At 34.0% G+C, this 12,033-nt stretch overlaps 1 protein-coding gene and 1 non-coding gene across 3 annotated transcripts; both read right to left on the bottom strand.

Moving 5' to 3' along the window:
- Positions 1-4,375: 4,375 nt before the first annotated feature.
- LOC117926252 lies at positions 4,376-4,456 on the bottom strand. The gene has a single exon (XR_004653091.1). It is a non-coding gene; the product is annotated as a small nucleolar RNA R160 (small nucleolar RNA).
- A 1,035-nt stretch (positions 4,457-5,491) lies between these two features.
- LOC117921843 (WPP domain-interacting tail-anchored protein 2) lies at positions 5,492-11,653 on the bottom strand. 2 transcript variants are annotated; one of them, XM_034839803.1, is made up of 5 exons: positions 11,487-11,653; positions 9,172-9,731; positions 7,879-9,044; positions 7,495-7,689; positions 5,492-6,007 (listed from the first exon to the last, which is right to left on the bottom strand). In XM_034839803.1, the coding sequence occupies exons 2-5, from the start codon at positions 9,662-9,664 to the stop codon at positions 5,792-5,794; spliced, it is 2,070 nt and encodes a 689-aa protein (XP_034695694.1). In that variant the 5' UTR covers positions 9,665-9,731; positions 11,487-11,653; the 3' UTR covers positions 5,492-5,791. The 2 variants fall into 2 exon arrangements, with proteins under 2 accessions (XP_034695694.1, XP_034695691.1); XM_034839800.1 differs by having other exon boundaries at positions 9,172-9,688.
- Between the last annotated feature and the right edge of the window lie 380 nt (positions 11,654-12,033).

The following is a 12,033-nucleotide window of genomic DNA, read 5'->3' as shown; positions in this document are numbered from 1 at the left end:
TATTGGAATCAATCAAGCCAAATCCCAGGTATGATGTTTTATCTCTAGATCTATGTTGTTATGGTTTTGATTACCGTGTTTTTTTGTTGTAATTCAATCTAGAGAAGCTTAAGAATAACATTCATCCTACAAGATTCAGGGCTAGGTATCAAAGTAATCTAGGTTTTCCTATACAATGTGACTTATAGGAAAATACTAGTTTCATCATAATTCAATTCTAAAGTTAACATTCCACTATAGTGAATCAACTACACTCTAGCATCCTATGAAATTAAATTGAAAAATAAAGTGAATAAATCCAATTTAATCATTTTTTTCATGTTCATGACTTACTAACCACAACATGCAAGCTCCCTATGAACTGGTGTATGTAATCTAACAAGAGAGAAGCTATCAATCTCTCAAGATTACTTATATCATCCTTAAGTCTTAAATCCTCCAATTATATGACCAACTAACATACTCTAACTTACTAAGAGCATATGTCAAATTCCATTAAAGGAATTGCTAAGAAGCCATAGATTTTATGATTACAAGTCCTTAAAATCATCTAAAGAAACACTCTATCTCAATCCTATGAGATATCATGGTGTCTATCTTGAAAATACTTGTTTTCACCTACCTTAATCAACAATGACTCAATCTATATGGAATATATGATCATTTCAGGGTTTCACCCATAGGTTAAATCCACTAAAGACCTTAGCACTAACTCAATATTTTCTCAAGGTTGAGAGTCCATGCATCACAGTAGCTTAATGAAATCATAACTAACTGATAGCTAATGTCATAATTCACTATAGGTTTTGTCTAATGTGTAATTCATACACACTAGTGTATTCACCATGGGAAACTCATGTAGGTTGTTAGCCCAAGGGTTCTCCTAATCGGGTTTTGATGATAACAAACCATGGTTAAGTAACTAATTGGTTTAATGTTTAAGAATCTCAGGTATAAACTCGAAAATTCATCAAATGACCAAATGGATACAAGATCGAGACACTTGGAAGACTTGTAATCATAGGAAATTAATGTAAGATGAATGCATGAGTGCACTTAGGATTTTCATACGTTTCATGCATCTTAGAAAACTCGGTTTATTCTTTAAAATGTTGATTTCATTAAAACCCGAGTTTTTAACTAATTTACCTTAGGCAAAATGTTTCAAAATTGGCTTAATAATTTACCTAAAGACCTTGCCTAAGTGTTAGAAAAGAAAGGAATCAAAAAATAGGTTTTTCGGGGCCAAAAAGGCTCAACCGATCGAGGCTATAGCCAACCGGTCAACCGGTTGAGGAACCGGTCGACCGATTGAGGAACCGGTCTACCGGTTGAGGTCGTCCGGTCGAGAAAGGTTAAAAACCTTCTCTCTCTCTCCTAGTAGCCTTCTCTTCTCGATCGAGGTGATTCCTTTACCGGTCAAGGTCCGGTCGAGGTCCAGTTGAAGCAACGGTAACCTGTCATGCATTAAATGCTCCAACGGCTGGTAAACCGGTCGACCCCTAGCTCGACCGGACGAGGTTGCCTTTTGCTATTTTTGACTCCCAAGCTTATAAACCTATAAATTGAGAGTTCCACTTCATTTATTGAGAAGAGAACACTTGCATTCAAAGCCCACCTACCTGTTCTTGATCAAAAAGCTCTCATTTCTTTCATAAGTGCATTAAATCACCACTTGCATATCCATTAGTGCACTCTTGTTTGTCATCCTAGCTTTGTCTTGTATTTGAGCCATCTTTAAGTTAGGTTGAGTGATTATATCTTGTAACAATCTGAATGTTAAAGCCTTCAAGAGGGTTGAATCTTGAAGAGGTTGTGTAAGAGCCCATTGGAGTCGAAATCCAAGTGTAAGAAGATTGGAAGCTTGGTTGAAGCTTCAAGTTAATGGAACCCTCACTCGGTTAGGAGGTTGAGGAGAGTGGACGTAGGCAAAGAAGTGTCAAACCACTATAAACCCGAGTTTGAATTCTCTAAACTCTATCTCTTTACTTTGCTTATATTTTGTTTAATTTTGTTGTGATTGAAAAGATTTTAAAAAACTCAATTCAACACCCCCCCCCCCCCCCCCCCCCCCCCCCTCCTTTTGGGTGTTTTTCTTAACTAAACTTAGCCTTTGTTTTCTCATAGGTGATTAAGACAAGTCATCCCTCCAATTAGGAGATAGTTCACTACAACCTCACATGGATTACCTAAACTCATGAACCAATCTTGCAATGACTTAGATCCTTTATGCAACTTATAATGCACCCAAATATATGTACAATGCAAGTGATGCAAGCTCAAATACTCAAATCAACCATGATGCATAAGTAGGATAGCAAAGTGAAATATAAGTTATAATGTAAATATTAATGAAATCTTATATTATTACATCATGTTGTGTTTTTAAGGACTTTATCCTAGCAAGTCCATAATTCCTACATTGGGCAAATCACTTTTATATTCTAAGTTAAGCGTATAGTCAAGATCCTTATCATGCCCACATTGGAGTGATTACTTTCACTACTAACATATCTAGTCTTGTCCTTAAGAAAATTTGCAATCCTTGGTTTTTTTTTTTTTTTTCTCCTAGCCCAACATTGGAGTTGTGATAACATAAAATCAAGATAAGCCTTAAGATGATATTAAAAGTCTATATCCCTTGATTCCTTGGACCAAAGGAAATTTGCTCTTGTTTATTTTTACAATTTTTTTTTTCTTAATTTACACTATCCCAAAATTTAATAAATAATACATTTTTGGAATCCAATTTTTAAGAAAATTTATTGCCATTAAAATTACTAAAATTTTCTTTTTATGCAAAACATACCATATACAAAATATACATATATTAAGCATAAAAATATGACATTGAAAATTAAAATAATTTCCCATGACCTTAGGATCATATCACTCATTTGGTAAAATTTCTTAATATATAAAAATCCCAAAATTACCAAAGTTCTCATTCAACGAAAATTAGGGTTAATAAAACATAAAACCCTAAAATCCCAAACTTTGGCACCTATAGTCAATGAGCAACCTTAAGAAATTGCTAATTGTATAATAATTAGCATGTTAATTATGATTAGTTGCAAAAAAAAATTAAAAATTTCACAAATTAACACTTGTTTTCATGTGATGTATCTTCACATTTATGGATTTCACAATTGAAATATATGTTTCATTATTTAGATTATTTCATTAATTTTTGGGCTTTTAATTTAGAAATACTATTAAATCTTAATTTCTATTTTTTAAAAATTAATTGAAATTATTCATTCTACTAGTATATATTTAGAATTAAAAGAATTTCATTGGAACTTATAATAATTTTTTTTTTATATACCACAAGTGGTTGGATTTTGAAATTTTTCCGCAAATTCATTTCTCATCTAAATATTATCTATTTTCATTTTTAATAAAAAAAATCTATAAATATTTATGATTGTTAGTTTTGCCTAGAATTGGATGAATTATGAGGTAAAAATAATGACACCATATGATAGAATTTCAATTTCAATTTTAGAAATTTGTGAATTTATTTTAGTTTGTTTTATTATCCATATAAAATGATCTTCATGTTGTTTTTAGAAATTTCCATTTTATCTATTTTTTTCCCTTTTTTTAATAAGCAAATGATAATTTATTGAAAATGCCCATAAAAAGGAGGCACATATAGTTCGTTATTACAATCTCATTCTGTGCGCAACCACTCAATCAAATCTTATTGTCTACTAATTCTTCTAAGTTGGTTCATGATTGGAATATTTCTCCAAGTTGCTACTTTCCATGAGAAGGAACCCACCCACCCACCATGGTAGGAGCCCAAGAGTCCAGCAGGACCTTTTTTTTTATAGCAAAAATATATTTTTTAATTATGCTACAATACTTTAAATAAAATGTGATGATTTACAATAATTAAATTAATTAATAAAATCAAATAATAAATTTTAAATTAATAATTTAAAAATAATTTAACTTAAAATCAAGTAATAAGTTTTAAGTCCCCTTTCTTTCACAATTATTTCTATTAAGATAAAAAATTTTAAAATATGTATTTTTTTAACAAATTTGCCTTATAAGTTGAAAAGGAAACAATATTATAAATAAATCTGAAAGCATAAATTGAAAAAGGAATAAATAAAAAAACTCCTATGTTGGATTCAGATTTGAACGTGAAATTTGAATAAACAAAGGTGAAAGATGTATTCTGGGTCCTGAGCGCCCTGTCAGTTGACAAAAGAAGACGAGGACATCATAGGAACGAAGAAAGACAAGTAATGTTATCGCACCATGCTCGTCTAGTCTGTAAAATAAGATTACAGACCATGAATTTTGGTGCTTCTAAAGAAAATTTCACCCATTTGACCTATTCAGTATACTGCAATAGCAAAGCAATCAGAGAACTTTGAAGACCATATTATTCTCTATCTTTCCACATCAATTTCAGATCTCACTACCTCATCATTTTGCTTTGCCCTTTTATTTCAAGCAAATCCCCAAAAAAAAGTCTATCCTTTATTTCAAGGAAAACCCCTCAAAAACGACAACAAAAAATGAGTAAAATCGAAAAAAGGTGAAAACTCCAGCGATATAAGTAGGCCTAACAAGCATGGTTTCACAACGCATGCAACAAGATTCAACACAACGACAAGGGAATCTATATGTTTGTTTAAGAAGAAAATTTAAGGGGGAAAATGGTAAACTGTCTTGGCAAAAGAGATCTGTTCAAATCTTTGCCAAATAATTAATCTAGCACCAAAAAATACCAATTTCTCGAGTTTTTCCTTGCAAACTAGACTTCAAGTTGCAAGGGGCTATCCGGTGCATGATCCTGAAACAGCACAGCAGGTTTGATCTATGATCAGACTTTGTTGAAGTACAAGAAAAGAATGGTTGATTTGGCCGTTTCTCCCTCGCTTTCTCAGCCTCCATTGGACTTGTGGTTCTTCGCGTTTTATAGGCGCAGGTTAGGGTTTTATGTTCCAACGTATTCCCAAATTGACTGATGGTTCGAGCCTTCGTTGTTTATTAGGTTGCTTTAAAACGACGTCGCTTACCATTCGTTACTCGGTAGTGGATTGAATTACCATTTGTTACTCAAGTAGTGGATTTTCCCTCCATTCTAATCAATTGACAATAAAATTATTTGTTAAACCAAATTGAAATTTATTTTTTTATCATTAATATCAATAAAAATTAATTTTTAATACAATTCTATTTTTTATTTTTAAAAATATATCACTAACTCTTATATAAAAAGTAAAATCTTTTTTAAAATTACCCTAAAAAAATAATAATCTTTAAAAATTGTTTAAAGAAAAATGGGGTATTAAAAAAAATTCGTCCTTTAAATTTTAAAGTAAAAACATTTCTATTTTAAGGGAAAAAAAAATCATACTGTTCTTAAAAATAATGTTCTAACTTCTAATTTTTTAGAATTTATTTTAAAAACCACTTTCCTTTTTGAGAAAGTATTTTAGGCCAAAAAAACATTACATATATGATATAACAACCAAAATTCTTCTCACTTCTGCATTGACATTCATCACCTCCTTCAAAAATTATAACCACTCTGTTACATGATTATCTATTGCAGTTAGCAAGAAATAATTACTACATTATGTACAAAATTTTGCATTCCACAAAAGATGCAATCTTTAAAAAAAATATGTTGACAACAAATTAGGAGGTGAAGAAACTTGATGAAGGCCACACTCACAACTGTAAAATGGTACAGACACTTTCTTGCAGGACACAACATGAGCAAATGAAATGCAAACAAACCCAGCAATGAGGTAATCAGAGGTTAACCGTTAAAAACATCGTCCATGATGAGCTTCTTGTTGAACAAATATATGGTTGCCACTGGAATAAGACAGACAAGAACTGCCACAAAAATGTAGATTAGGTTAAGCCGTCTTTCCCTGACCACATCTGAGACCACATTTGCAGCATCTTTGGCAGACACAGAAGTCTCTACTTCAGTCTCAGGTTCAGGTGAATCTTTTGATGGTTCATCCACCTGAATTCAGTTGAAATGGAAGAAATTGCTTAGAACAGTAATCCATGACTACTCAAAATCTGCATGAAATCTGAAGTTCTCTCAGCAATGAAGTAACACAAAGGTAAAGAAAATGCCTTGTCAGAAATTTCCATGTTTTGTCTTGTTTTGTAAAGCTTGACCATTTTGGATTCACTATAAAAAAACATGTTCATCCCAACACAGCCATGCAGTATAAGATTCATGGTTCCAAAGACAGTACCAGATGTTGATAAGGAGTATGAAATTCATCAGATGGAAGCACAGGATTAAGAAATTATTTTATTTAATTTGTTACAAAATACAACCATTAATATCTCATAGATCAGTAGAAACTTCAAGTTCAGATAAATCATTGATGGGTTTCTGAACTAAGAGATGTATAAATCAACCATCAATCCAGTGAGTGATTTAGTTCAAAACAAAAAAGATTAATCTATTTTCCAATATTTCAGATAAATATTGCAGAGAAACGCCTCAAAATTGTGAGAAAGGAATATAAAAAGGAAGAAAAATAAAATAAATGCTGAAGAGTGAAACTTGGCATTATAAGAAAAGCTGGATCTACGACCCATTCCATCTGAATCATTTGGTTGGATTCCAACAAACCTTTTCCTTAGAGTAACGAAATTTAACCTGTATACCAATACAAATCTACTGGCATTAAGAATTTACAAGTAGAAGAAGCAAGAATGAAGGGACCCAATTTTAGACTTGACAGGTGAAACAAATTCTAAATGAAGGAAGAAAAAAAGGCCCGACAAATAAACAGGATGGGAATTGACAAAAGTGAAGAAATCATGCAAACCCTGTACAATGTAAAGAAATAAGAGGTGTACAAGGAAGGGGAAAAAAAAAATAGAGCTAGCAATAAAGACTCTTGATAGTGGCCTTGTCAATGAGTAAATGTTAATCACGCTATGATTTATCTTGGTGAGGTGCCAACCTTAAACCTCAAGTTTGAGATAATTTGCTTTTAGAGTCATCACAAATTTTCAACCACTTTTAAGCATCATTGCCAAGCAATTACTTCTAAATTCATCCTAGTGATTAGTTGTAGCAAGATTTAGGTTTCTTAATAAAGGATTACTCTCATCATACATCCAATTAACATCTTTTTTAAAGCATTGCATGCAAGGCTGTTATTATCTGAGTACAGACAAAACACTCATGAATAACAAGATATCCTAGATGTCAATGAAGTGATGTTGACCTTCAAAGGCTCAACCAAAGTTGGCACTTTGAGAACCTCAGTGCAGTGTAAATGATCACGTCTATCCATAGTATATAAGGCTGGATAATTTTGAACCCAATCTTGCCAACTAAGAAAACTCAAAATCAAGTAGGCCCCTAAACCAAATACAGCCTAAAACAGGCAGACCAGTACCACTTCTACCTCTTAACTGTTTGTTTTTAGGATTTGATCAGTCCACTTATCATAAAGAATAGGAAAGATAACAAACACATGCCTGGGATTTTGGCAAGGGCTCTGTCACTGTTTCCTTGAATGTTTTTGCCTGAGTAGCAGTAGCTGAATTATGCTTGACAAACAGAAAGTCTTTCTCTTCACCATCTCCATTGCCGTACATAATTACAGAAGCATTGTTTTTAGCTTTCTGTATCTTCTCCACCAAAATTCTATTATCTTCTGTTAGAGAGTACAACTGCACCAAAATTAAATCCTGTGTGAGCCTGTTGTAGCTGGTTTATCTATTGATGTCTTTTCTTCTTTATTATCTTGAAAGAAACCACAAGGTGCTGAACTCACCTGGACATAGGTATGCAAAAGAAGGAACAGAACAAGCAACAAAAGAAGTTGGAATCAAGGAAAAACAATGCAAGAAAGTCAATACCTGCTTCTGGATGCGCTCTCTTTCAAAGGCTAGTTGCATGACCATATCCATGATAAGTCTAGTCCTAATACTAATGTCTTCTGCACTTGCTGTTTTTTCACACTTAACTTGATGCAGAGTTTTCTCAAGGCAATCCATTTTATCCCTTAGGAAACCAAGTTCTTTGTTAAGTTCGAAGTTAGTTTCAGTTAATAAGATACACTGTTCCTCTGCATTCTCAGTCTTACTTTCAGCTTTTGAAACTTTTGATTTCAGTTCCTCAATTAAAGTTTCCATATCCCAAATTGCAGAATATAACATATTCTGCTGCTCTTGACTAGCTTCAGAGGAGGCTTTGGCATGCTGCAGTTGGATTTGTAAGTCCCTCAATTGCTTCTCAAGCGAGCCCGCTTTCTCGGTTGTACTATCTTTAAGAAAACCCATCTCTTCAGTGAGTTCCAGGTTTGTCTCCGTTAACAGTGTAAGCTTGCCTTCTGCACTTTCAGCCTTGCTTTCTGCCTTAAGAATACCTTCTTTTAGAGATTCAATTAGATTGTCCATTCCACTCAATTGTTCTTGCATAGCTTCATTGGATGCATGCGCATTCTTCAGTTGTAACTCAGATTCTTTCAGCTGTTCTTCAAGCAATTGAATCTTTTCTCTCAAAGTAAACACTTCAGATTCATCAAAATTGACTTTTATACTGGTTGTTTGTTCTCTTTGAGAAACACAAGGTTCAGAATTGATCTTCTCAAGCCTTTGTGAAGCAGTTTCTTTGGCTTTCAGTTGTTCCATGCAATCAAGAAGTTTATATTTAGCCTCAGCTTCTCGTTGGATTGAGCCATTCAGGTTGAATTGAGCAATCTGAAGCCGACCTACTAACTCCTTTGAAATCCCCATTAGCACTTCAGCTAAATTTTCTGCCTCTAAAAACCTTCCATAAATAGCCCCTGCTGCTTCTTCCATGTAGAAACCTACCTGCTCAGTTAAGTGCATTTTTAGTTTCAGCTCTTCTTCACTCTGTCTTATCTCCAATAACTTCTTCTCAAGATCAAGCTCTCGTTCAAGAGATTTATCTAGGACCCTTAGAATATGTCTTTGTTGTCTGACTGCTGGCATTTTCAACTTCAAATTTATGTTTGAAAGTTGACCATTCTCTCTTGAATCAATATTCTCATCATTTTTCCCTGTCAATATACACGTGTTAGGAAGGTAAATAAAAAGTGAAACAAAAAATGACTACATTTATTACACATCTTCATTATTTATTTCAGGGCAATTTGGTTCACTACTAGACGAAGTTTTATGACTTACCATTTTGATATTCAAATTCTAAAAAGACCCTCTGAAACTTGGCTAACTGTGTGTTCATCTTCAGAACCTGCTCTTGGGACTGCTTCAAAGATTCTTCACAATCAATCAACTTCTCTTCCATTACATTGAATAATTCTCTCAAGTGACTGCACGAATATATTTTTTTATGGGCATCAACAATCTCTGCTTGGAGAGTATCCATGAAATTTTCTATCTCTCTTACCTCTGAATCTAAAATACCAGATAAGAGATCAAATACCAATGCCTTCTCAACGGAGTCTGCTGAGATATGGTCTTTTTCCATTGCCATTGCTTCAAAAACATTTTCCCGAGCCCAAACTTGCATTAAAAGCACGTGCAAATTTACCAACTTCTCAGAAGAATAGGCCAGGTCCAAATCTAAGCTTAGTAAAACTTTAACAGCACACTCTAGTTCTTCCATGCCCTTTCCATTCATATCAGTATCATCAACAACATTGTTATCCATTCCCATGCCTTCGTTCTTCTCTTCAGCTACCTAGGGAGTGGGAGGAAGAAAAGAAAGGAAAGCCCCAGCATCCCTACTTTTTATCAGCTCTTAGGCAAATTTGAACAATAAAGCTACAATTCAAACAATAAAGCAACTTCCAAAAGAGATGAGGGAGAAGGAAACTTAAGTCAGAGCAAGATACAATTATAGGATTGGGAATTATTCACAACAAAGCAGAACGTGGGTATTATTACATTCAGCCCATACTGCAGACAAAAGGCACAATATGTGGTTGGGTTCAACTAATACAACTAATTAACAAGTATAAACAACCTACTTCAAGCATCAAGGGACCCCAAATAATAAATAGGGAATTTAAGTCTCAATTCCCCATTTCTCTGCATTGCTCATCCTTCATGGAATGACAAAGACCAGCACAAGCCAAAGTCACATATATACAGGAATGCATTTGGTTTACTTCACCCTATTATGTTCAGAAGGCACTAGTCCTTTACTGACCAGTTAACCTCTAATATACAAAATAAATATAACAACTGAATTCTCCTATAGTAGTAGCCACCTCATAGTCAAAGTCCTATTTATGAGCACCAAAATTTCTAATCTGGTCCACTAAATATACTGCAGAGGTCCATCATCAGCTGGTTAACCTTTAGCATACAAAATAAATGTAACAGTGAAATTGAATTGTCTAACAGTAATACTTGGCTCATTGTCAATTTCTAACCTGGTGCACTAAAGATATGCTGCACTACTTGTTTTTGTTCCTTTTACAGTATCCATCTTTGAAGTTTCTAAGTTAAACCAGGGGAAATCCCAACTGATGCCCCAGCTCCCTTTTAACATATCATGTTGTGTGGTTATTGGTTGATTACTGCAGTCCACACCCAATCAGTTCATCTTCAGCGAGATGCTCATGAGCCTCTACCCTAAGCATTCCCTATGCATGCAAATCCAAGACAATAACATACCGCATTGCAAACCCAAGATACATTAGAACACGGCCATTCTTATTTCTTTCCTCTGTATCAAGGAACCAATTTCTGATTAAAACTTTAAAGCACACAAATTACAAATTTATTAACCAATTTCACTTATTGGCCTGACTGAGCCCTCGCCACTGATGATTTTCTTAAATAGTTATTCACACACAAAAGCATTCTTTAAGGTTTTGCCAATTTCATCACTTTCTAAACATAAGATTCCAGAGCTCATGCTCACAAATGTACATCTTAGTTACCGAATTCAAGCATCAAAATAAATAAATGCTCTAAAGATCTAGTCAGCCAAAGTTTAGAAATTACTGATAAAATAAAAAGTGGAAAATGAAAAAGGAGAATTCCAAAAAAGATTTAATCTTCAAATTTTTGTGTTACCATAAATAACTAGAAAAATAGAGTCACTCTTAACGAAGTTTATCACTTTTATTCAAGCCATCAATAACACTTCAACCAAAACAATTACCTTCAATAGATTCATCATTTTCACCAGAGTGCAGAACCATATGTATGATTGTTTTTATACGCTCCAAAACATCCTAAGCCAGACTTAATGCTAAGGTATTCGGATTTGTTTCATGAACAATGTAAGCAATTTTGATTTAAGTTTAGCAAATAAAAAGGGAAGAATTCGTACAAAATTGAAGAATCTAAGCAGTCTAAATTGCACATAATCAATAATTCACGGTATCCAAATCGAAGCTAAGTAATCCAAGATCCAGACTAAGTTGAGAACATTTAAACAGGAGAGACAAATTTCTGGAGCAGCAGCAGCAGCAGAGATGGCGAGAAATTTTCTGAGAAAGTTTGGGTGAGAAAAGTAGCAGTACCTTGAGGAGAATTTTCCGAGAAGCCAAACAGCGAAGAAGAAGAAGAAGACTGGTATCTTAACGACCACTCTCATTCGATTTTGTTTTCCGTTACCGTTAACTCAACCAATGGACTTATTATCCAAGGGAATGAGAGGAGCCTAACGTGAGCCGGGGATACTAGAGGGTCAACATGAATAGTAGTGGTGGTGGTTTTATTTTTAAAAGTAGAAAAAAAAAAAAAAAAAAGAAAGTTCAAAAGGGTACGCTCCGGCGTACGTTAGCAAAGCGCACTGACCAAATCGAATTATTGGATGGTTGGCGTTGCAGGTACTGCGCCAGAATACGACCCGGTTGTCATGGGTTCAACCCACTTCACCAAACACCGGCTCCTCAAGGCGGAGCCTCACGCTTTCCTTTCAAGTTTCAACATCTCTCAATCTAATTTTATGAATAATTCAGAATGATTATCATTGTGCACCAAAGCAAATAAGTTAAAAAGAGTCCTCTCACGTGAATTAATTATATTTTTATTAGCTTTTGAGTCACGGAAGGTTGAGTAAAAACT

The sequence above is a fragment of the Vitis riparia genome, chromosome 1 (genome assembly GCF_004353265.1).
Source record: "Vitis riparia cultivar Riparia Gloire de Montpellier isolate 1030 chromosome 1, EGFV_Vit.rip_1.0, whole genome shotgun sequence".
In the NCBI taxonomy this organism is placed as follows: Eukaryota; Viridiplantae; Streptophyta; class Magnoliopsida; order Vitales; family Vitaceae; genus Vitis; species Vitis riparia.
Note: the sequence above shows the minus strand (reverse complement) of the source record. Positions and strands in the feature narration are given on the sequence as shown.